The sequence below is a fragment of the Larus michahellis genome, chromosome Z, assembly GCF_964199755.1.
Source record: "Larus michahellis chromosome Z, bLarMic1.1, whole genome shotgun sequence".
Lineage (NCBI taxonomy): Eukaryota > Metazoa > Chordata > Aves > Charadriiformes > Laridae > Larus > Larus michahellis.
The window spans coordinates 39,642,664-39,669,722 of NC_133930.1; the positions used below are offsets into that span (position 1 = coordinate 39,642,664).

Consider the following 27,059-nt stretch of genomic DNA (forward strand, 5'->3'; position numbering starts at 1 on the left):
TGCGCGGGACGCGCGGGGGCGGGGCGGGGCACGAGTGACGGGCGGGGGGCGGAGCAAAGGCCCGGCGGGAGGGAGCGGGGGTGGCGGGGGGGCGGTGGGAAAGGCCCGCCTCGTCCCCGAGGGTACACGGCCAGAAACCGCGCCGGCTGCGGGCGCCGCAAACGGGGCGGTGCGCACAGGGCGAGGTGACGCTTCCCCTTCTGACCGCGCGTGCTACGCATAAATAAAAATACAGGACGCTTCACACTCATCAAACTCGTTCCGTGTCAAGGAGTACCACGCTGACGGTTATGCAGCATTTTATTTTACACCCGATACCACGTACAGTGTAACAGCGACCTAAATCACACGGCCTTGGCTTCAGCTGACAAACACCTAAAGGGCTTCTCCCTCCGTATGCAACCGAGAAGAAGAATGTGATCACAGTCAATAATACACAATTATTCCTGTGCATAAAAATACTGGCGATTAATTTTAAGGACTCACAAACAGAACTGCAGGTAAAACACCACTGACTCATACAGCTTATGCACAAGATTGTTCTGCTTCCAACTCTTAATGCGACTGTTAAAATTTAAAGGGAAAACATTGGGGAAAACTGGCATTTGTTTCCTAGATTAGAAACAGAAGCACATTGCTATATACCTGACGTAAGTCAGTAAGAACATTTTCCAAAAACACACCGAAAAAAATGGCACTTGTGACAACATGGGGTGGCAAAGAACAAAACCACCGGAACAAAGGATACTGACATCCAGCCAGAAAGCAAGAGTTCAATTTCCTATTTGCAGAAAACAACACCACATTCCAAGTGTAACTACAGACTGGGCAGGAGGAAGAAATCAGGCAATATTACAGATATATATACTTCTCGGTAATGGCATAACTGACTTTCACCTCACCTTGTCTTAGCCCAAGGAGCTTGAAAAGCAAGACCAGTCATATTCTATCTTAAGGAAAAAAAAAATCAGAGTGAAGGCAAAGAATCATAAAGTCCCTAAAAAAAAACCCTAAATAGTACAATAAGGAAATTAAATGAACTTTAAAAAATTATTTTTAGGTGTGCAAGGGCTTGCTGCAATCACCATGTTTCAGCTTTAAACACATTTTTCTCGGAACAGGGTGGAACTTTGACAGTTCATTTATGGAGCTAAATTTTGGTGGTGCACTTTTAGAAAGAAGAGACAGTTCAAATAAGACTAGTTTAAGCTAAGCTCTAATTGAAAACTTCTGTAGACCAAAAACCTTTATTCTCAATACGGATTCTCAGCAGAAATGAAACACACCCTTTCACAGTACTGAAACACACCCTCTCTTACGCAGTGCTAAAACTATTAAAAAAAACCCAGTTTCTGTTTTCCCTCCTTGCAGACTTTCAATTTAGGAACAAAGGCACAAATTTCTGGCCTTAATGGGAAAAATCCAAAAGCCAGTAACAGATCGATTAAAGAGATGCAATTAGGATATCTCCATGAAAAAAAGAGTCTAGAAATAGTGACAAACAAACAAGCTGTTTTCCAGGACCATTATGACCAAATATGAAAAATCAATTAATTCCTTATAATATTTTTGTACTTTAAAGAAATTTTTGAAAATGGATAAAAATGGTACTTAAGATAACCAATATATTAAGAAAACAAAATGGCTAACATGACACCTCCTCTCAGCACCGCGATTACTACTTAATGATTTCTCATGTACATCTGTCACTTCTAAGTGATAGAAGACCCAGCCTCTTGTATGGTGTCATGATTTGTAGGTTAAATATTCATGTAAGCCACATCTGCTAGTAAAAAAAAACCCATTAGGATAAGGAACCAAGAAGTCACTAAGTCACAAGGCTACAGTGCCTGAAGTTCCAAGTAAATTGTCTACCAATTAGTCTGCATATGCTGACTCAGGTAGAGATGATTACGTTACAGCATGTGTTATTTACATGTAACTTTTTTTTTTTCACCCTTTGAGAAACAGGCATTTTTCTGTTGCACTACCTACACATCGCATGAGTAACTCAGCTATGTTATCAACTTTAAAAAAAGAAAAGAGCTCAAGGTATAATATGACTTTCTGTTAACTAATTTTAACAAAAAATACCGCTTCACTGTTTTGGCTTAAGCAGTAAATGACTTGAAATCAATATATTTTAAGACGGTAAAGCATCTAATATATTTATTTCAGTTTCAACACTAAGAGATTAATCAAAATTGGTGTCATTCCCAAAATGAGGTTCACACACGGCTTCTCTGTGACATGCTGCTTTTCCTTCACTCAGTACTCTGCTTTCACATAGTATTTGTAATTGTCTACAGGCTCTGTGTTTTGATTAAATTCGTAACAGTGGTACAAAGATTAGTATTTGCATAATAATGTATTTCATTTCAGTTCCACAGAAAATGCTGTATCAGTTCTGATGGCTATTGTATCTATCAAGAATAATTTTATCACTTTCCAGACACTTCAGACTTCATAATTTAAGTACATGTTTAGAAATACTTCTCTAAATGTGACAGTACAGTACAGTACAGGCTAGTACAGTAAGCATCTTTATGCAATCCTAACATCAGAAAGCAGAAAAAAGAAAATCGTTACAAATCTATGAAAAATGAGGCAGCATATGCCTCATATTAGCGTGGTTATGGAAAACATTAAATGTTACTCTCAAGAAAATGTTTTTGCTTTTATTTTCAATGCATTCCAAAGCACAAAGACAGTGTATGTGAACATCTCCTCCTCCATTTTCACAAGTATTTTACAAATATGCATGGCATAGAACACGTCTGGATAGCAAGAGATATTAAGAAAATAGACACTATCTAAATCCTATTAGGAATAAGAAGGCACCACTGATTTGAGGTTGTGTCCAACATGACCCAGTCCATTTTATTCTGATTTCTAGCTTTCAAGCCAACATTTCTTTCCGATTGGCCTATTCAGACCACTTCTATTCTGGTTTTCTCACCACAAACAACACGCATTCATAGTAGTATTTCATCATGGAGAGTTCATTCACAGTGTAAGTTGACAGTACAGATTCTTTTTCCACCTGAAAAAAAAGCAGCAGCTTTCAAAACACCTTCTCTACAAGAACTACGCAAGTTTCCCTTAATAAGAAAGATACTGCTATACACCTACTAGGTTTCACAGCCCATCTATACACTTTTTAAAAATGCGGAAAGCAAATAATTTGCAACACACTTACAAAGATGTAATTCTCTAGAAGTTATTAACATATGCAATTATGTTGAACTAAATTTAAGGTAAAGATTTATTCAAAGGAGTTCGTCTGGTTTATACCAATACTACTTACTGCAAACTACAGCATCTTCTTACCTCTATGTGGAATCCATATTGCAGTATAACACTTTTTATATCCTCATAGCTTAATTCTATAGAAAGTTCATTTCCCAAGTTTTCGAAGTGGTAAAGGAGAGGACCTAGAATCCAAAGATACAATGGAAATGGCTATCAAGAAGACAAAAATGTTTTAAAAATCAAAAGCACTGAAAGCACAAAGAATGCTTATACCCAGACTTATGTATTCAAATACAGACGAAAGAACACATTTCTGTCACTCGAATATGATTTTTATAATGAATTTCAGAATCAATGCAAAATGAAAACAAATTAGTTCAGCTGCTTATTCAACAATGAAGTCTCATTTCCTACCAGGTTGTGTTTTCTGTATCTTAAAATTTCTTCAGTCTAGCACCACTGCTGTCTCTTTAGAAGAGAAGGGCAGGACACCCCGTGATCTACCCAAGAGCTCTGCTTGCATTCTACGACTGGCCAGGACTGGTGTAATGACTGACTAGTGACTGACCAGTTTCTACAACACAAAATGTTTAACTCCTGAGTTTTGCCTGCCATCCCTTCAACTTAATTTTTCTACCGAGACAAGGCATACATAAATCTAATTCCCAAAGCTTCTGCTTAGAAGCAGCACAGTACAAATTAGAAAACAGATTAAGAAAAAAATGCAAGCATGTATTTACACACAGAGCAAGTTCCATTTCCTTACAAAAATAGCAAAAAAAGATTACAGGACACTGCATTTGTCAAATAACGAATGTCTGATGCACGAATGCAAAACCTGCCACTGGGAAGATCTACTTCTCTATTTAAAAATCACGTGGTCTTGACTTGATTATAACTAGCAAACATCCGGACATTTTCTGAACACACCTGACATAATTTCCAAGCCCTAGATGTTTCTAGCTCTAGAGTTTTCAGTACAGACACACTAATCCCCATAACTCTTTTCAACTACTAGATGCCTGTTATGAGATCTAACATAAGTCAGGGCTAGCGGGAAGAGAGGTTGGTCACACTTGCCTACATTTATCCATATTCCGCCGGGCTTTAATATTTTCCATATAGTATCAATGTAATCAATAACGTTATGTGCTGTATCTATGAAAAAGCAAGTTGCTACGCAATCCCATGTATCTGCATAAAAAAAGCGAAGTATACAAAGATTAGTTTCAATGTTTCCACCCCCGTAAAAGTTCATCATTTAATCCCAGCATTTGTTTATACGCTCAGCATTACGTTCAACTAACAACAGCTGAAGGTTACTAATTTTATTTACAAGTAAATAAAATATTTTGGTTTATGTTAACAACAGTTATGTTTGGGTTCATGTGACCTACAGATAGATATGTATGTGAATATGTAAATACACACTCTAAAATATTATACGTATTTATTATTCATGCATCTTATAAAATTGTTCACACACGTTAGATAAAATGAGATATACTTACATTATATAATGTAAAATGTTAATATTGTAACATATTTTATATAAATGAAGGCCCAAGTGTGCTTTTACTCACCTGTCCTACGAACTCAATTACCACAATAGTTAAAAATACAACTGCAAAAATACCCAGTGATTTTGAGCCTTTCTACTTAATATCTAGAACAATACAAGTCTGTACACTTAAGTGTAGTTTCACAAATCACACAGCTTTAAAACATTTTATTCAGTATCTGAACACTTCTCAGCTGTTTTCTCCTAGTTAATTTAACAAGCAGGATCTTTCAAAGTCTACCTTTTAAAGCATGAGTCTCCCTGTTTTTCTCTAAACATGTGTCCTTGAAATTGCAAAAGTTTTAAGTTCTGTAAATAAAAAAATTAGAAGTCTCAATTTATGCCAGTATCAGACTTTCTAATGTAAGAGAACCTTCAGAAAATTAAGCAACAGTAAGGAAGGCTCCTGCAAGAAAGTATCTGGAAGTCTACCTGCATAATAGAGGGTAGATTAACAGCTATATAATCCATGTGAAAAATGGCTATGGGTCTAATAGGTACAGAAAGATGGAAACAGAAAATAAATGCCCGAAGTGATAATCCAATACTGTGTAAGGAGAAAAATGGTGACTTCTAAATAGGCTTATATTAGCTTATTGGACCACATATAAAAGAACTGGGTGAGTGCTACCCTTGATCACATCCTAAACATGTAATTGGTAGAGTAGGCACTACACAAGATAGTCTTCTGCAGGTTAATTCAACATTACGTGAGTCACAAAACATTACTCCATAGCTGCAATGAGGACAGCACAACTAACCTAGTATCACATGGAAAAATAAGGTTATTTGTACTGACAGAAGTCTCAATCTTTGATAATTATCATCCCCATAATGTGCCTCTGAAATATTTACTATTGACAGTCACTAAGTATATACTGTTTCCATTTCTAATTTCGTACTACTGAAACAGTTTGCTTTGCTTATACAACAGGAAATGAATCAACAAAAAAACCCTCTTTTTTTTTCAGTAAAGAAGGGAAGTCACTAGTTACATTGTTCCCTTTGTCACATCACTTTTCTAAATCAAGTGTATGCTGTCTTATTCTGAAAGAAACTACTGCAACAAAGACATGTTAGGCAAGGAGATGTCCATATTTTTTGATAACTAATAAGAAAAGCTGATTTGGAAAAAGAAAATTTTGCTACAGTTAGTACTTTATGCTTAATGTTTGTAGATACAATTCCCTTCTATTTGCAACCATTAACTGTCCCATAATAAATATTCTGAAGATACAGTTATATGGATGGCTTTGAAGTTTGCATTTACTCACTGCACTCGGAATAAATTTCTTGAAAATCCCCTGCTGTCATAGAGAAGTTTGAACCAGAAGGAAGACTGTGAGGATCAACATCAGGGAAATAAATTGGACGTATCTGATCAGCAGATCTTCTGTTATTGCTGAACTGATGAATCCAGGGGTAAAGCTTACATGAGTTAATTTCAGAGCATCTGCAAAATACAGAAATCATCACAATTCAGTTTCAACTAATTGCTTATCTATTATCCAGAAATGCAGGAGTCAAAGACTTTCACAAACATCCATTGTTTTGTTGATAAAATTCTTGCAAAAGCTACGCATTTTTAGGGGACTTGTATTTCACAACACTTCAGACTGCCCATCAATTTATGAACTGATCAAAAAAACCAATTTTACTCTGACAAATTATCATCACAAAATAACTGTCCTTTTTAATTTTAAAATTGCCTTTTCCCACTTTTAATAATTTTCCCTCACTTCTCCACTGAAAAAAAATGCACAAGATTCTTTTGTAAGATTAATGAAATTTATGATTTAGTATATTCAGAAAAGCTAAGCCTTTATGGATCATTTTTTCCTATTTAATTAAAAAAACAAAAAGAAAAATAGTTCCACTATTAGTTTCATTTCTTTAGTTCCATGAGTTTTATTGGAAAAATTCGTTCTCATTCTAGACTTTTGTCTTTTCTGAACCATAATCATAGGCATTTTGAAGCACAGCAGAACAGCAGCATTTTTCGGCTGCTTTTAGATTTCAAAAAATAAATAAATTCAATTTTGCAAAGCATAGTAGTTTTGCACTAGATGTCTTTTTAAGTTAGCAACATCTGCAGCATTGCAATTAAACTAAGTAAACATGTTTTGCAAAATAAAATTTGTGGGTTTACATGACCAACTAAGTCAACTCTTATTTTACAACGTGATAAAATATAGCATTGAAGTATAAAAAGCAGCTTTCCCCACAGCCATTTTCTTTCAGAGACAGAGGACGTATCTGTCCCATAAAACACATGTCATCAAACACTTAATAAACCGCAAGCAATCTACCAGGTTATAGCAAGTGCACTCTTTTGGCTGGTGTATAGAAAACACCAGTGGTAAAGTCTCTGAAATAACATTTTTTACCTTCTTCATGTCATATTTGTATTTCATTTTATCAGTAAAAAAAATACAAAACCAATCTGCAGGCGGGCAGCAGTATACTGCAGTCACCAACCGCCTCCATATAAAATGAATAAATAAATATCAACCAGATATATGCAGTCAGTCAAAGCAAAGAAAGCATGGAAAAAGCCCTGATAACATAGGCATCATTTTCTTCAAGAAAGGCATTTCTATTTTGGTTAAAAAAGAAAAACAAACAAACATCAACAAAAAAACCCACCATAACACCACCACCACACACCCAAACACCAAAACTCCCCACTCTGGCCAAGAGAAGTTGTGTGTTAACCATTCTAGCATTCTCCATGTGTTCCCAGTCAATTTGTATTATCCTCGGAACGTTATTCTTGTTATGAATGATACGAAAATTTCATATCATACCAAAACCACTGAAAATTTCCCCAAAAGCAAGGTAAAGAAAATAAAGAGATCTGAGTAGATTAGAAAGGAGCTTTTTTCTGAGCTATAAGGGAACACAGACCTCCTTGTTGGTTTTTTTTTCCAGCATGAAGAATATTCATGTGTAGCCTTTTGAACAGCTCCCAAAGGATTTTCCAACTTAAAAGACCAATCCCTCTCCATATTCAAGCCTGAAAACCCCCCTTTCCAGCTTCAGTAATCTATACTTCAAAACTATGTACTGCAGTCCTTTACAATTTCATCCTTCCAACAAAGAACATACGATATAAGTTATGTTATAAAAATTTAACATCTTTAACTAAGTTTTATGCACTTCACTATTTTCCATAGGGGCAGGTCATTTACTGTTCAACATTCAGTGGAAAAGACGGGTGTGTCAAATCCTACTTCTGTCAACTGAATTAAAGATAAAATGCTTAAGAGTTTTCATTCTAAAGCATTCATGGACATGCAACAAATACAATTAATCAGCCTTCTCAGTGTCAAGATCTAAAGTTGCATTCTTTCTGGAAAGCACAGATTACCCAATTATTAGCACGAATTCTACTGGTATTAATTAAAGGTTTTTTAAACCAAGCCTACTCTGGACTTGAGTACAAAGTCATTTTATATTACTTCAGCTGAACTTTCTCAAATATTCATAAATGGGATTACTGCTACTGAAGGGCTGTTGGATCAAGACAACTGACCCTGTCCTCTGAATCTCCAGCTGCTGAAAACAGCAAGTCAGCACAAGCTGCTCCTGTCTCCTCCAGATAGATACGACCCCAGTGTTGTTTCCCCTCCTGTCAGATGTCAAAGTGAAGCAACGTGTGTCCTGTGCCTCTAGACTGCCTGAAAATTTTGGTATGCTTTCCAGAGGCAGGAAAACAGCTTACGCTTTGCAGTTTTTGCTCTTCCAAAACATGTAAGAAATTAAACGTGTCTGTACGTCACCAGTGATGACCTCTGCCATCTGTCATTGTACCCAGAACTCACCTAAACACTTGTCCTGGTTTGAGGTAGAACAGAACCAATTTTCTGTTTTGTAATTTTACTTTTTAGCTGGGCCTCTTCTAACTGACTAAACTCTGAAATTAACAGCATATTGTTCAGACACTGTTCACTCTCAGTGACAAGACCTGATTATACCAAGGAATGGTATGCACAGAGGCTCTTGCTTATACTTATTGCTATAACAACCAAGGCCAGCTAACTTCGCTGTTTGTCCCGTTAGAGGGTCAGATGCGGAAAAGCATAGAGGTGTCCCAGCCGCAGGGAGGAGCGGGCAGGATAGGTGACCCAAAACTGACCAACAGGGTGTTCCATCCCATATGCATCAGTATAAAAGCTAAGGGATCAAAGGGGCAAGTCTCTTTCTTCAATGGCCAATGTCTGAGGAGGACCCTGTCTGTTCCCGCCTTTGATCCCGATCCGAGCATTCCTGACTCCAGATCCAGAATTCAGCTCCTGTCTATCGTGGACTCCAGTCTGGGACTTTCCCTGTGCCTGCTGGTGACCCGGTCATCATCCTGGGAGCTGGATACGGTTGTGTATATATTGTGCACTTTTTGTTTATTTTATTATTATTTCCTTATTTATTATGATTTTCATTAAAGAAGTTTAGTTCTTTTTCTAAACCTGTAAGTCTCATTATCTCTTCCTCTCCTCTCTTTGGAGAGAGGCAGGGCAGGGAGGGCCATCTGTCATTCTGATTGGCCAATCTGGCCAAAACCATGACAATACTAAAAAAACCCACCAGCAGTTAAGAACCTTACCCATACAAGAAAAAGCACAGTTTCCCATATGGGGACTGCAGCAGCCTTGGAGCCATTGTAGCTTACCTACTCCGGTGTCACTTTATTTTCAAATTAGAGCTTCTTCAGTGGAATAATGCTCTCTAACTAATTTCAAACACTTTTAGTGACCACAATTACCCCTTGATGCACTCTCTACATAGCATGCTATGCAACTTTATCCACAGTAACAAAACTTCACAACTTAAGAGAATTAGATTTCTTTTTACAGCAGATACCACTTTGTATACAGAAGACTTAAGTCACTGTACTACATCTAGGAGCCCACTGTTGTAGTTGGCTTGACACTCAAGACAGTACTTTGTCTTCCTAAAAATAAACCAAGGTCAGAGAAAGAAGGTATATCCAAACTGTAAGCACGTTCGCAAAATCCTCATGTTTTTACCAACTGAAAACAAAAAATAATTAAATTAAACCTCTAGTTAAAAGCTAATTTGAAAAATCCTTCTTTCTTACCACTCTTCCTTAACCGGTAAGTTTAGCTCATATTGATCATTCCTGTTTCTTCCAGTTCCAGGAAGGCAAACATGCCCATTTCAGAAGGCTAACTAGGAACAGACACTTAAGACTAAAATAAAAAATCACAGAAGTCCCTAAAACTTTCTTAATAGACATCCCAAGCCTAGGCTGGCAGAAAGGAATGCCTGGACTTCAGCTGAATTGGCTGAAATTCATACTCAGGTTAGCAGTATTCTCTTCCACACTAACAAGGAAACTTGTTACTCTTAACTTGCCCAGCAAGGATGAGGACTACAACAGCTGAGCAACACAAAATTTTGCTGTCTAAAATCTAATACTGTTAGCAAGTCTAATGCATATACACCTCTTTGTTAAATATCTTATATAAATAGGAAACTCCACATAAGCATTAGATGCTTAGAATGATTACTATCGTAAGCTAAGCATGGATCTTCATGAGAATTCCCCATATAGGCAGGAAGGACAAAAAACACGTCATCAGAGGTAGTTAGGGGTGAAGTTAACTTTCAGATTTGAACCACTGTGTCAGCTGATCAGCGCTCCCAAAGATGGGAAATGAAAACTTTTATGCTGCTTTGAATAATTTCAAAAGTTCTAAAGAGCCTTAGAGCCAGCAGGGCTGTAGAGCTAAGCATGAGAAGAATGTGACGTCCTTTCAGTAGCTGCAAGGCATTAGATCAGCTCAACTGTAATATGCAATTTCGCCACCAGATGAGTCATTTAAGAATAATGTAAAAAAAAAGAAGACATCAGCCTCTAGCAAATATTTATTTTCATCACATTGAACACTACTGTTTTAAGCAGACATGCAGCAGGCATAATAAGCAGTGTTTTCCCCTTGTTTTTGAACAGTAAGCTATAACATATTTAAGATTATCACAGTCCTCTGTGAACAATCAGGGCTCCAAAACATCATGATAACAGAATACAACAAGCCAATAATTTAGGTGTTTTCAGCAAAGGTGCATAATCTCAGACTGAAGAATGACCTGGCAAATTCTGTCTCTCTGAACTTGGTATAAAGCAAAAGCAAAACATCCGCCACAGACCTCCTTCATAGCTGCCCACCCACTACCAGACTTCCCACCCTCCTTCTTCAAAGAATGTTGCGTTTGTTGCCTTCTTTCCTCTGTAACGAGTTCGTTATGAAACCAGGAATTTCCAATGCGAGTGACAAGAGTAACAAATATAAAAAATTCACTCTAAGTTAAACCTATAAAGTGAAATTTACTACATTCAAATTTAGTACCTCAGCATTAACTGCAGAACTATTAACTATATTGTTTTAACAACTTGCTTAAGAAGCGGTTCAGCGTGCTTTGGTGGTTGTTCTTCATGTCAAAACAGTGCCTAGAATTTTAGTATGGAACGTAACACTTTCTTTAACACGTTTCCTGTTACTCATCACCACCACTAAGTACCACACACATATTAACTAGTCCATATTTGACACCGGTGAGACAGGTGTGCATTTTACAGAAACAGATGTGAAATAAATCATAAAAACCTATTCAAGATAATGCAGAAAATCTGCAGCACAGTCTAGAGATTGTAAGTCTCGTAACTTAAAAGCCATGCTTCCTGCTATAATCTTAATGACTTAGATACAACGCTTCCCTCCCCCATTTGTCCCACTGATTTACTTCTTTTTTCATTAAAACATCCTAAAAAGCGGTTCTGTGTGTCCTGTGCTAGGACTTACAAATCTGTTCTTGTGAGTTTTATTTATTCAAGTTTTTCTCATTTATAATTTTGCCTCCCTAGTTTTCAATCAGCAAGTAAAACATAAGCTATATACCTGTTGAGTACAAAGTTAGAAGAAAAGAGCATAAAGAGGCTCCATTCATTTCCTTGGCAAGCATAACCGAGCTTAGCTATTTCCCACGCCAATCTACCTAGCCCAGCACCAGGTACCAGGATATTAACTTTGGAGAAATCCCTGCAACAGAACAAAAATAATAGTTAAGACTTTATCTGATACCTCTTAACAAAACTTAAGAGGTCCAGTCAAACATTTTTCCCCCCATATACTTAGATACTATAATGTAATTCCTGTATGACTTTACTTTTAAAATACAATCTGAGCCAGTTCTGATCAGATTGGTTAACTGTACAAAATAATTCACAGAAATTATTCAAAAGAACATATACAACCCTCATTCAGAATACAGAGCATAATTACAAAATAATTTTTTTCATTAAAACTTTTGCAGTTATCAAGCTAATAATCTCTTAAGTGAATTGATGAAAGAACATTACCATATAGCACCATTTATTTTTCTATGAGGCCCACTGATAACTAGTAAATATTCTAGAAATCTTCTTGGTTACATCACATGAAAAATTAAGAAGTATTTTGACATCAGAAACACAAAACAAACAAAACTTCCATTAGTTGATAAGCAATTCAGACTGTAAAAACCTTAAAGTAGTTACCTTCTCAGCAACTGTAGGTTTTACATATGCTGTTCACCAATTTCACTCACATTAAGTAACGTAAGATTTTTCTAAATCATTGCAGTACATTGCAGCAGTCTAAGCCTTCAATTCCCTTAGCTAGGCATCAAGTTGAAGATGACCAGAAGACATCCAGCAGTGTGTGTTTAGTGTGATACCTACAAAACCTCTCCTATCTTTCAAGTTCAGTAACTAATAGAAGAACTAAGAACCCCAAAATTTTCTTTCAGGCAGAAAGGCAATATATACGTATTTTAACCATTAGACTTCCACCTCAATGCAATCAAACCTTCAGTTATAAAACAAAAAACACTCCTACACCAAACTGAAAAGACACTTAATCTAAAAAGAAGTAATTTTTCAGTTTCCAGTCATGAACAAGGCTTCATAATTTCATATACCAAAAAAACAAGTGTGAACATTCAAGACCACCCACCCTTTCACATATCACATTCACAGACAAAACATCCGTGTATCAATTTATATGCAACTAAATGAAGGAACCCACAATCAGCACTTCCAAACATATGATGAAAACAAAATGCAAAGCCTTTGACTACATAAAAATTCAGGATGTGAAAAAGGGTTCAAAACAGTTAGTATGCTGCATAAGCATGAACATGAGTGTAGGAGTAATATAAATTCTGAATAGTATATCAAAATCAAAAGAAAGCATTATTCTTTTCTAAAGGCCACACAAGCTAACAAAGCAGTCTTAACAGTCACTTTTGGTTTGTGGCTTAATCATCTAATTAGTGAAGCCTCCCAAATGGAAAATCAAAGTTCTTCTAACTCCTGATTTTCATTTCCCTTGCATTATAGTTTCAGATTCTTTGTTTTGTGATAATAACAAGAAGCAGGAAATTGAGACTTTGCTATTACTTAAGGAGCACTCCAGTGAAGCCACTTTTCCTCTGGTAGATACGTAATTGCAGCAGTTGCACATACATTTAAAAAAAATAATCCTGAACTATAATAACCGATAATAACCCAAAGGCATCCACAGGGAAACCAGCCTTGAACTAGCCAGCAGTAGCAGGATTTCTATGACAGATCTAGCATTGGTTAGGAAGGTAAGTGGGTATCCAACAAGTACCCATTAAAAACCTGTGGAGCAACACAGAGGAGATACTGGCTTATTAACCTGACAGATGTGGGGAGAGGAGGCTGTCCAAGGAGCAGGGAAGAGGGCTGTATGGTAATGTTTGGCTCAACTACTGAAACTGCAGCAGTCTCTTAAAAATATAGTGGAGAAATATCATAAACAACTAAACTCTGTCCTGCCATTACTGTACTGCATTTTAGTGTGATGTATTTTCAGCTTTTAGAAGTTTAATGACATTAATGAAGATTTTAACTTGCTGTTCTTTCTTTAAGGGAAAAATACGCTTGATAAAAACAGAGGCTTCTTATTTTATGACTATTGTGCTTTAACAAAAAAATAATAGTGCTGAAGACGTAAACTGAAGTTCAGCAAACGAAAAATTAGTGTGTCTGATCAAATACAAATCTCATTTTCATAAACTAAACACCTCAATTTAATGTTATCTAATGATAAGAAGTGATAAAACATATACACCCCACACACAGAAGATCCGTAGAAACACCAGCATAGAATCACAGTGTGACTCATTCTTTCCTGATGTCTTCTCTCTTTAACGTTTGTAAATTTAGATATTTTCCAAACTTAGCAGCTGAGGTTTATATACTTCCACGTAAATACCTGCAAAGACTTCAGTTGACTGCAGTTACAGTGAAAATATAGTTCATTCTTAAATCCAATGTTTAAAGCAACATTTATGCTAAGCGCTATTTTTGACGAGATTAAAACCCCTGCAAGGACAGATGTATTTTATATAAAGTTAAATTACATTTGTATAAAGCAGAAATTTTATCATCACTATAAACGTGACTGAGGATATGCAGGAACTATAGCCAAGCTTAGGCTTTGGACTAATATGCTACATTTTTCAAATAAAAAGGAAACTGTCCTGCCAGTATCTTGGAAAATGCAGTCAATTCCTGGACAGTGCGATAGATTTAAATTTCAAGTTAGAGGTTCCAGAGGCCAAGCTCATGAATAAAAGAAAACTTTGGAGAAAATACCTAAGTTTACTGTTCTTGGCCATGGAATCATAATTAACTAAAAGGTAAACTATTTCTTTGATTTCTTTTGGACAAGAAGCTGATGGTCCTTACATCCTTTTCACATAAGAAGTAACAGTAGATGTGAAAGGAAAATCAAAACAACAAAAGAAAAGGGGGATTAAAAAAACCCCAACATATTGGTATGCTTATTTAGATTTTTGACTTAATGTTTCCCCATAAAAATGCTTTAACAATTAATTCCATCAAGAAATAAAAGCTATCAATAAATAAAATGTAGAAAGCGGTGATCGTGGTTCATTCAGATACAAGAAATCAAAGAAATTTAAATGGCTTCATCGAAAGGTAGACAATACTATAGAGACCAACTGAGCTGAAAAACAATTAAATTCCAACATGAATAATGCAGGAAATCTGTGTGCTCTTCAGGAAGATCTTGTCTCATGGGACTTCACTTTAAACTGTTTTGTTGATCCTACTAACAGATTCTGTATTAAGGTGCTAAACAGAAAGACAGCATTATTTCTGAATAGGAATGGAAGGCAGAAACAGCTTTTGCCGTTTTATTTTATTTTTAGATGACAGTCTTGTCAGAAAACTGGACTGAAACACAAGGTAACGGCAGCACCTACTCACAAGACTGTTCTAATTTACAAATGCTGTCAACCATTGCTTGTATCTCTTCTGCTTCCCAGAAGGGGAAGCATATAGAGCATTTGACTTCTTTTCCTGTTCTTTGCATACCAACTAAACCAACATAGGCCAATTTTGCAAAGAAGAGCAGCAATACAACATGTGCGTGCACAGAGCGAAACATACTTGAATAGTTTCAAAAATTTAACTCCTTTTTCACATAACTCCAACACATGGAACCAATAACAAGTATTGTTAACTAGAAACTGAATGTATAATTCCACTGAAGCCATTAAAAAGGTGACTTGTACTCACAGCTTTAAATTTAAATTATTTCTCTGTCTTTTTCAATGCAAAGTACATCTAGACAAAGCTGTTTTCATCACCCAGTGCCAACAACATACTTTTTCTCTAGCACTTTCATCTCATCATCTCAGGAGACTTCAGCATTCTGTGCTACAAAGGCAAACTCTAAAGGAATGTAAAGCTGCACTATGAGGTTCCACCCACGGGCTGTTTTCCCACATGAGCACCCACAGCCAGTTCCCCCCAAAGAAAATGGACTTTGCACCCACTATATACAACAACCAGACAGAATAACTTCACTATGGTCAGTTCAGTCACTGTCCTTCCCTTCAAACTGAAAACCACTGCTCCCGTCCAAAACTGTAAAAAAGGAAGCAGATTTACCAATCAGCCTGCCCTGCCAGGGAAGTTACTTCTCAGACAAGGGTGGGGTGGCACTGACAGTTAAGCCTGATAATACATGAAGAGAAAAGGCCCTTGTGAACAACTCTGCTTCTTGCCTCAAAGAGGTAAATACACCTAAGTAGGAGAGCTTTTGGTCACTAGGAAAAAGAGTGAACTGACAACAGTAAGTAATAACGCATGAACTGAGAAAAGGTTTTGCATAAATGCCACGGCAGCTCCATAATGATTATCAATATTAAACCTTTAAATAGGTACGTAGATTTCTGTAGAGACAAAAAAAAACCCAACTGGTATTTCAGAGCCATCACAACAGGGGCAGAAGCACTGTCATGTGACTTAATGTTTGACAACAACAAACAGGATGCCTGGTAAAGAAGCACAAGGCTATCAACTTCAGATTCACCCAATCTGTTTCTTTCTAATACCAACTGGAGGGTTTGAAACAGAGCTCATTGACGATTAATGTAAAAGTCAAGACTTTCCAACTTCAGTCACATATCTCTTTGATATAAGTTACTTCTCCCATAGCCAAAAAAAGCTAGCACATAGAGAAAAAGGTGAATTGCTACCCTGAAGATTAGAATGATTACTTTTGAAACTAACTATGACTTTTCCTACAGATACACACATCAGAGGTATATCAGGTAACCTGTAGTATTTAATTCTTTTTTATCTTATTGACTGCACTATTAGCACTAAAAACATTGCCGAAACTTCACCTTCAGATAAAACATTTTCAGAGGTGCATACACCTTGAGATAAGTTAACCTAAGGCAAAAGAGAAACCAACCAACCATGTCCATTCCATGTTCTGCTGCCACTAACAGTCTTTACTAATGAAAATTAAAAGATAGCTAGTGGAAGGTATTTTAAAATTGGTACAAGTGCTTTATTAGCAATAACTGAGAAAAAAGAAAATCCACAGTAACACCTGACCATATCAAACCTCAGTTCTGACCTGTTACATTTACGAATACAAAGTTCACAAATTTTCCGAGTTTAAACTAAAGGTACTTTGTGATGACTGGGATGAATAAATGGCAGAACCATTAAACAAGGAATTCTTACAGCAGCAGTGCCCTCCAAGATTCTACCAGAACACTTCTACTTCAAGTTACCTAAAAAACCCCGCACTGATTACTACTTTGGTGGTGTTAACAAGACAACGCAGTTACAAAGCTACCCTCACACACGCAGCAAAGCTTTTATAATACTTGCCTCGTAGCACCTGTCTGAAACCAAGGCTAGAATTAAGTATTTGCAGGGTAGATTCTTAGTGCAATAAAACTGCGCTTGAGGTTAAGAGTCTTCTTCCCTCCTTCCTATTGCCCTACGAAGGGCAATACTCATAGCTGCTGCTGCCACAAGGGTCCTTCCCTTTATCTGCAGCACACACACTCCGAGAATCTGCTAACCTGCAAACTCTACCTCACCGAGCACAACTGAGTTAACTTCACAATCTCCTGAGGTCTCTTACTTGAAAAGTTAACAGATAGCCCGTTACATCAAGCTGCAGAAAAAAAAATAAATTAATTCTGGTTTACCTGGTATTCCTTTGTGAAGATTATAACTATGCTCTTTTCCAGCACCTTGTATTAGAAACAAAAACTTTCTTGATTAAAAAATAAATTCCACTGCATTCATAGGAATTTATGTATTTTAAAATCCAAGCTTTTCATTACTCCATAAAAAATTTGTTAGATTTGTGCAAAGTGTATGCCCACATAAAGTTAAGTTTTAAAACACTATTACCATCTTTCTTTTGGAAAGTTCTTTATAATTTCATTAATGATTGGCTGGTAGCAGGAATCTCTCTCAGGCTTTCCCTCTTCACTCCAGTCTCTCACAAACTGCTTCAAAGTGGATTTTAATTTATCCATGTCAAATGTGGAAGCTGGTGTAATGTTCCCTCTTCCCTGATTAAAGTGGGGGAAAAAAAAAAAGTTAGTGGAAAATGTACCATGTATCTTTAGTCTTGAAAAAAAAAAAACAAAAAAAGAATTAAATTATAAACAGACAAAAGCCATGCTATAAGAGCTGTTGGGAGTTATAGCTGACAAACCACTCGCCTTTCACTCCTGGGACCGGGGCTCAAATCCAACCTAGAATCCTAAACAAATTCAGTTTGCTGGTCTCGATTTGGCACCCAAGAGATCACGTTCCACAACAACAAAACAATACATAGTATGGCACAGCGGAGCACATTTGGTAGTCCTTATTGAGGAAAGGACCAGGGCTTACATAATGCAGAGGCTGAACTGCTTACCCTGAGAACAGAATCCCCTTTAGGTACTGATGAGGCAACACTGAGAAGCTCACATTAGAGCTGCCCATGACTGTACCTTGCCTGCAGATACCAAAAAAGGACTTTAGTTTCCACCTCTGACAGTCTTTTAGTCTGAATGGAATTTTGTTTGATAGAGATGCCACACTGAAAAAGCAGGTAAGCAGTGAAAAAGTTTTTACAGGTAAGAACATGAAAAATACTTGGCCTATCTAAAATTGTAACTGATTTAGAATGCCATAACATATAATAACCTAGAGTAAAACAGACACCACCATTTATGCTCTACATAGTTAACTGAAAAAATAACTTTAAAATGTAACCAGGGCAGAGCTAGAACTCTGGAGAGAAAAACTCTTTTTTAGAATAAGTGATTACTGTGATTTGCCAGACCCGCAGTTAGTTTTCATAAGTGTAACTACAAGGACTAACAACAAATACTTTTATTAAACATCAGTTCTACAAGATGTGAAAGACAAGAGTGAGAAAGTGTAAGCGAACACGAAGTAAGAAAGGAGAAAATAAAGAAGGCAAAAGCAAAGAAAGTTGGAGGCCTAAAAGTGTGAAAAATAAATGCAGAAAATGCCAAAGCGTACAGAATTTAATTTCGGAGTATGAAAAAGTCCATTTTAACATACATCTTCTCCATATTCTTTATTTTCAAACATATGAATGCAGTCATTCACGATGGTCTGCAGTATCTCTTGATTATGATCGATGCATTTCCGAATGTCGTCAAGGTGAGGACGGAATTGAGGAAGAAGACTCTGTTGATTAGCTGGGAGAGATTTAAACTGCCTCTCTGTTCTGTTCACTCGTTCATGCATATTCGTTCTAAAACGCAAAAGGTTTAAGGCCTTTAGATATTTAGAAGCAATACACACACTAAATATAAATAATTCACTCTAAGCTATTCCAGTTACAATTATTCATTGATTTAGACACAGAAAGTGATCAGACTTTGTAATTCTTTACTTGAGAACAAGTTTTCAAGAATTTTTAGGCAAAATGTCTGTTTAAGCTCTAATTCTTCACTACCACTTCTTAACATGTTGCAGTTTAAGATGACCATTGTTTTCTTCTTGCAGTTTCATCATCAGCCACTCATTTAGATCACTCATAGTGATCACCACCTTAATACATGGATCTACAAAATATAATGAACAACCAGCCCCCAAACTCACCAAATCCAGCCAGACTGTTTCACGAATCCAATTTAAATCGAATGAATAGCTGATACCGTGGTAAACTTTGGCTACAGAAATAAAGAGAGGTGGACTGGGAATAGGGATCCTCAAAATCAACTGTTTTGGAAAGAATCGTTAAGAGTCACAGCTGGACCATAACGGAGTTCTAGCAGTGTCACTAAGATAACCTAGCTACCTTCTTTTAACAGCATATTCCCCTCAAGTACGAGTGCTGTGAATTTGGTCATGTAACTGATCCAAGCTAAAAATAAGTCTTCCAATTCCCCAAAATAAAAGTTCCATAAACAAGGTGAATCTACTGCCAAGAGAAAGAGGTCTATTTTTTTCTCTCCCCTTTTCCTCCTCCTCACCCAGAACAGTTCTGCCCTCCATCTTATTCCAGCACTCACCAGGCCTGCCACAAAGCTCAGTTAACTTGCTAACCGTGAAGAAACCTGTACAGATTTTGCTAGATTTGATTTCTATCAGTTTAGCAAGTCAAGTTGGCTGAGCACAGTCATAAGACATCTAGAGAGAGAGGTCAGAAAGCCAGGACAAGGGATACTGCCCTTTTGGCAGCACAGAATCATGTTATCAGGTTAAGTCATACTGCAGTTTCTCAAACTCTTGTGTCAGCATACAGCAGCACAGAGTTCATAACTAGCCACCAGAGAGAGTAAGCTGCAATTGCTGCAATTTGAGTTGCAACCTCAATCTGGAGATTTGACCAGTTAGTATCTCCAACATGACATACGTGCTTCTGAGAAGGGCATGTTCATTGCAAAAGCTCCACTGGTTTAAAATGACATTTAAGAACAAAAAAAAGAAGGAACAGTTAAGAAAAATAATCTGATTGTCTATATAAAGGACATCACCTTAGCTTAATATCAGCTTGAAAGTTTTGTCAGAAAAATTCTTTGAACTATAATCCTCCGCTCTTTCCTGTTGAATTGCAACCTTCTAGTGGAATGAATAATTCACAGATATCAGAACTACACACAAAGAAAGAAGATCATCTTGAGTGTCATCACACGGCACGTACAGGACAACAAGGTGATCACGCCCAGTCAGCATGGCTTCATGAAAGGCAGGTCCTGCTTGTCCTACCTGATCTATGACAAGGTGACAGGCATAGTGGATGAGGGAAAGGCTGTGGATGTTGTCTACCTAGACATTAGTAAAGATTTTGACACCTTTCCCCACTGCGTTCTCTGGAGAAAATGGCTGCTCACAGCTTGGATGGGCATATGCTTTGCTAGGTAAAAAACTAGCTGGATGGCTGGGCCCAAGGAGTGGTGGTAAACGGGGTTAAATCCAGTAGGCAGCCAGTCACAAGTGGTGTTCCCCAGGGCTCAGTATTGGAGCCAGTTCTGTTTCTAATATCTTTATCAACAATCTGGACAAGAGGACCGAGTGCACCCTCAGTAATTTTGCAGATGACACCAAGCTGGGTCGGAGTGTTGATCTGCTTGAGAGTAGGAAGGCTCTACAGAGGGATCTGGACAGGCTGGGTCAATGGGCCAAGGCCAATGGTACAAGGTTCAACAAGGTCTCAAGTGCTGGGTCCTGCCCCCGGGTCACAACAGCCCCATGCAGCGCTACAGGCTTTGGGAAGAGTGGCTGGAGAGCTGCCCGGCAGAAAAGGACATGGGGGTGTTGGTCAACAGCTGGCTGAATATGAGCCAGCAGTGTGCCCCAGTGCCCAACAGCATCCAGGCTTGTATCAAGAATAGTGTGGCCAGCAGGACTAGGGAGGTGATGGTCTCCCTATACTTCGCACTGGTGAGGCCCCACCTCAAATACCCAAATTCAGTTTTGGGTCCCTCACCCCAAGAAAGACAATGAGGTGATGGAGTACATCCAAAGAAGTGCAATGAAGATGGTGAGGGGCCTGAAGCACAAGTCTTATGAGGAGCTGCTGGAGGGAACTGGGGTTTTTTAGCCTGGAGAAAAGGAGGCTAAAGGGAGGAGACCTTATCACTCTCCACAACTTGATGAAAGTTGGTCTCCTCTCCCAAGTAACAGGGAATAGGACAAGAGGAAATGGCCTCAAGCTGTACCAGGGGAGATGCAGATTGACTATTAGGAAGTATTTCTTCACCGAACGAGTTGTCAAGCATTGGAACAGGCTGCTCAAGAAAACGGTTGAGTCGCCATCCCTGGAGTAGTGCTGAGGGACATGGCTTAGTGCTAACTTGGCAGTGCTAGTTAACAGGTTGACTTGATGATCTTAAAGGTCTCTTCCAACCAAAATGATTCTATGCCTCCAAAGACAAGAACTTTAATCTGAACGCATCTGAAAGTGTGTTATTGCCTTACTCATACAGATATTTCCAATTAAATGACTTTTAACTACCAAGATAGGTAATTTCACTTAAACTCAGAGTTATTTCTTTGAGTCAGAGATAATTTAATTCAATTTCTGTACTAGAAATTTCAGTTATAACCTTTTGTTATGTGTTTACCAAAACTGAAGTATTCAAAAGCGACCTAGAGTCACAGTCGAGCATGAGGTTGAGAAAGATGTTCCCAGCTTCTAAGGCCTGAGGATACAATTACATCACTGAAATAAGCAAATTACAGCTGGCTGTTGTGCTAAGAGTAATAACTAATGAAGTTTTTGGTATGGCCAAACCGATTTAGCAAATTCAGTCTGGAAGAGACAAAACATCAAAATGTAGAGCAACCTCCTGCTCAAATACTAGTCACAGAAAACAAAAAAAAACCCTGAAGATACAAAACCAGCAAGCAGAAGAGATATTATAAATATCACCCTTTCCAGATACGACTGTCATGTAAAAATTATGCTTGCATTACACTGACAAAGAAGGTGCAGCACATAATAACGATTCACATGGCAGCGGTTTGTCAACTGAAGTATACAAATATGTAGTGTAGCTACATCCCAAATTTGTTTCCCAAACCTAGACTAACAGAACACAATTAACCAAAATACTGTAGAGGACTGGACTTTTTCAGCCAGTCCTCCCCACCCCGCAATTTGAGTAACTTGTTTGCTCTTCCATTCAATGGATTCAGATATTAAACTGGTGTCGTGTCCCCGCCCCTCCCCCCCCTCCGTCCTTTACCTCATCCCTGTGGGACCATCAAGCCGTTTACTGACTCACAAATGTCTAGAAAACCACAGTTATAAAAAAAAAAAAAGTCACTCATTAGCCCTGTCAACAGGTCTTATCTCTTGTGTAAATTAAAACGTCTTTCCAAAATCTCCTTAATAATCGAAACACCATTTTCATTTCTTTACTAGCAGGATCTGCTATTGTTTTGAGTACTTTACAGCGTCTTAAAGCGTTTTATCTTACAGAAAACAGACATTTTACACCCTTTTTAGGTGCGTCGTACTCCTTTTTTTTATTATTATTAATTTTTTTTATTTTATGCTTCCCAGCTGGCAAAAACGTTGAGGCGTACCCAGAACCAGAAAGGAAAGGGGAGCAGAGCTCCTTTCCCGACTCCCGCCCCTGCACCCCGCTACAGGCGCGGCGCTCCCCACACGGCGCACAGGCCGAGAGAGGCGGCCGCACGACAGGCTGGGAAGGGACAAGAGCTCCGGGAGCCAGGCGGCCGGAGCGCCGCGGGGCCGCCCGCAGGAAGGGCGAGCTCCTGACCCCTGCGGAGGCGGATCGGTGTGACAGGAGACCGCGGCGGCGGGGAGGGGACCCTCGCAGGGCCGCGCACACCCGGCGGCAGGTCTGGGTTACCCGTAGTATCGGAAGGCGTTGATGATCCTCCGGAAATGCTCCCTCTCCAGCCGCTCCTCCTCCTCCGCCCCGGCTGCCGTGGCCGCCGCCGCCGCCAGCGCCCTCGGCTCTTGCGGCTGCCGCCGCCGCCGCCGCTCGTCGCTCGGCGAGGCCGCCCGCTCCGCCTGGGGCTCGCCGCCCGCGCTCTCTCCCGCCCACGGCAGCGGCTCCTGCTCCTCCTGGTGGCCCCAGCGCAGCCCCCTGCGCATTGCCTTGGCCGGCGGGTCCCTCTCGCCCGGGGGACGCGGCGGCGGCGGTTGCGCTTTACGGGACACGGCGCACGTGGCCGACATCCCTGCAACGGCCGCCGCCAACGGCCTCTCACTGCCACGCGCGCGCGCACGCTCGCTCCCTCACTTCCGGCGCGGGGCGGGCGGAGGTAGGGCAGCGGCGGGCTCAAGCGCGCTCCCGCCGGCTGTGGGCGGGGCCGGGCGGGCGCAGCGGGCGTCCGGGCCTCGGAAAATGGCGGCCCACGAAGGGGAAAGGTGGAACCCTCCGACGCGAGGCGCAGGGCGCCTTTACCCCCGGACTGTCTTTTAGATCTGTGCCCTCACAAAGCACTGTCTGTCCAGGCGTTGGCTGTCACAGGGAGGGAGGAAAACTGTGGTCCCAGCCCGTGTGAGATGGCACATAGAATCATAGAATGTGTTGGGTTGGAAGGGACCTTTAAAGGTCATCCAGTCCAACCCCCCTGCAGTAAGCAGGGACATCTTCAACTAGATCAGGTTGCTCAGAGCCTCATCAAGCCTGGCCTCGAATGTCTCCAGGGATGGGGCCTCCACCACCTCTCTGGGCAACCTGTTCCAGTGTCTCACCACCTTCATTGTAAAGAACTTCTTCCTAATGTCTAACCTAAACCTGCCCTGCTCTAGTTTAAAGCCATTGCCCTTCACCCTATCGCTACTTGCCCTTGCAAGCAGCCCCTCCCCATCCTTCCTGCAGGCCCCCTTCAGGTACTGGAAGGCCGCTATAAGGTCTCCCTGGAGCCTTCTCTTCTCCAGGCTGAACAACCCCAACTCTCTCAGCCTGTGTTCATAGGAGAGGTGCTCCAGCCCTCTCATCATCTTCATGGCCCTCCGCTGCACCAGTTCCAACAGGTCCATGTCCTTCTTGTGCTGAGGGCTCCAGAGCTGGACACAGCACTCCAGGTGGGGTCTCACAAGAGCAGAGTAGAGGGGGAGAATCACCTCTCTGGATCTGCTGGCCATAGTTCTTTCGATGTATCCCAGGATGCAACTGGCCTTCTGGGCTGCAGGCTGAAGGGCGCTGAAAGGGCTCCGGGGTGTGCCTCCAGAGGCCTCGCACAAAAACTGAAGTACAGGTTCAGCAAGCGGAGAACCCCAGCTCTCGCTTGGCCAGCCGCAGGCCTCCTCCGCCTGGCTGGCAGCTCGGGGCTGTGGTACGGTACACCGTGCAGCAGCCTCCGGCCGCCCACAGTGAGGGAGCTGTGCTGAGGAGAGGCAGCAGCCACAAAGGGAGAAAAGTGAGCAGGCAAATGTCTAGCAATGCATGAGTCACTAGACAATAGATTTCCACCCACAATAACACACTTTCACCCTAAGGACAATTGAACACGTCCTCCTCCAGCTGACAGAACTTGTTTGGCTGGGCACTGACACCCTCCTGTGTGTCCCACAGCAAGTCACCTGTGCCTTCACAAGTGCTTTGAGAAGAGGCAGCTCGTACCAGAGGGCGTTCTTTGTAAGGGCCCATCCCCCCCTCAGTTTGAGAACCTGAAGAGCACTGTTCTATGTAATGATTTAGTAAACCAAGTAACATAAAAGGGGAACAGAATTTTTTTGGCACACTGCCCTTCTCTCTGTGGAAATAACACACACTCTCACTTAACTCTTAATGTTTCCAGTTTTCTTTACTCTCACACTGCTGTGGCTCTCTTGCAACTACTTTAACTGACTGGACAGTTTTGACTACAAAGGTCTTCAGTGGCAGTGCTGGAGCGAGAGCACAGATATCATTCCCAGCTGGATGGACAAAAGAGCCATTGGTGCCAAGAGCTTATGAAGTAGTTTCTTAAAGTAGGAAACACTGTGTATGTGACAAAACCAATACCTGAATCAATGATACACAGTGTAAACAGTTAGAAATTCAGCTTTTAGAGTTAACTCTGAAGGTTAGAGACGGAGCAAGAGCTCTGCAACATGAAAAGTTTGTTCCTACTACATCAGTGCTTATGACTACTACACTGTTATGTTCTTTCCACTATTTTGAGAACACAAAGAAATCACCTTCTTGATGTCAAATTAATCCTGTACTTGCATTTCTATGTTTCTTATATATAAGCCATTAGCCTTCTATAGAACAACGCCGCTTCTATTCCCACTGTGTTGCTGAACAAGACACTTCGCAAAACTTTCCTTCAGCTATGACAGCCTGAAGCCAGCACAACGTAACACCGCTTCCAAAAAAAAACATCTTTTCTTCACAAAAGAATCACAGGCTCCTCTCCTGCAGCTCTCCCCAGCCACTTTACAGCTAGCACAGCCCTGGTGGGCAAAAGGCATCTGCCAGGGGCAAACTAGATTTTTCCTCTTGGGGGCTGTTCCACCTTCAAAGCAAAAGCATCCTACCAACATACCAGCGTTGCAGGGGAATTCTGTAAGCTTTTATAATGGCACCTGAAATACTTTATCTCCCAAAGACACTCAGAGAAGTTCACTGTCTTTTCCCAGTAAGGTGAGTTGCTGTAGCAACTGTCAAGAGGACACACAATTCGGACACCACAAGTGAGCCTAGCCAGTTTCTACAGGCCATCCATGGTATAGCCCTGCCTGCTTCTACTGCTTCTTACGAGTGTGGTGTCAATGAGTCTTCCCAATCCGTTTTGAACTTGCTGGTACTGTCTGCCTCCTATGGCCTTATATCTCAGAAGCTCACCGTCTGCTGTGTGAAATATCACCTTAATGTAATTGGTAAATCTGTTCCAAGTGAAGGAGGATTCCCCCCTAAACTAGTATTTGTACAATTTGGTGAATACTAGTTCTGCATACACTTGACTCACTGCTTTCAAGATTTTGTAAGCCTTGACCTTTTCCCCCCTCAGACTTCTATCAAGAGTGAAGGGTTGCAGCATTTTCAGTCTCTCCTCACAAAGCGTCTCCTCCATTCCCTTGGTCACATTAGTTGCCCCTCTTTTAACTCCACTATGGGCTCCCTCCAGATATAGAAACCAGAACTGCCCTATACTGAAAACGTAAGTCCACCAGTTTTACGTAGGAGCGAAGCAGCATCACCTGTTTTGTTCGCAATACACTTCTGTAAGATGCCTACCTAATATTTTGATGCTGCTCCACAACGTGGTGATGGTTTCAGAAGAACTGTCAAAAATACCTGCTCTGAGCAGAAAGAAAAGGTAATATTATTAATAAGAAAATAATGAAATATATACAATATATACAAAACCATATCAAGCTCCCAGGATGATGATCACATCACCAGCAGGCACTGGGAAAGTCCCAGACTGGACTCAGCGATAGATGGGAACTGAATTCCAGATCTGGATTCAGGAATGCATGCATCGGGATTAAAGGCAGACAAACAGACAGAGTCCTCCTCAGATGCCGGCCACTGAAGGAAGAGGCTGACCCCTTTGATCCTTCGGCTTTTATACTGAGCATGATGCCAATGGGATGGAACAGCCCATGGGTCAGTTTTGGGTCACCTGTCCTGTCTGCTCCTCCCCGCAGGTGCAACCCCTCTGTGCTCTCCCGCTTCCGACCCTCCAACAGGGCAAATGAGAAAGTTAGCTGACCTGAGGCATTATAGCAATAAGTATAAACAACAACCTCTCTGCATACCATTCCTTGGTATTAATTACAAACATCAGGTCTTGTCACTATTGAAGCAGACACTGTCTGAAAAATACGCTGTTAATTTCAGAGTGCAGTTAGTTAGAAGAGGCTTAGCTTAAAAGTAAAATTACTGAACAGAAAATGGTTGGTTTTTATCTCAAACCATGATAAGCCCA

General features: G+C 40.0%; 1 protein-coding gene across 3 annotated transcripts; it reads right to left on the reverse strand.

The window, feature by feature from the left end:
- Nucleotides 1-282: 282 nt before the first annotated feature.
- CARNMT1 (carnosine N-methyltransferase 1) lies at nt 283-26,452 on the reverse strand. 3 transcript variants are annotated; one of them, XM_074569288.1, is made up of 8 exons: nt 26,363-26,452; nt 18,765-18,960; nt 17,595-17,758; nt 11,734-11,874; nt 6,088-6,266; nt 4,333-4,446; nt 3,331-3,434; nt 283-3,043 (listed from the first exon to the last, which is right to left on the reverse strand). In XM_074569288.1, exons 2-8 carry the CDS (start codon nt 18,951-18,953, stop codon nt 2,942-2,944), a joined length of 993 nt encoding a protein of 330 aa, XP_074425389.1. In that variant the 5' UTR covers nt 18,954-18,960; nt 26,363-26,452; the 3' UTR covers nt 283-2,941. The 3 variants fall into 3 exon arrangements, 2 of the variants coding, with proteins under 2 accessions (XP_074425389.1, XP_074425388.1); XM_074569287.1 differs by lacking the exon at nt 26,363-26,452 and adding an exon at nt 23,036-23,460; XR_012584855.1 differs by lacking the exon at nt 26,363-26,452 and adding an exon at nt 23,036-23,464 and having other exon boundaries at nt 2,142-3,043; nt 4,337-4,446.
- Between the last annotated feature and the right edge of the window lie 607 nt (nt 26,453-27,059).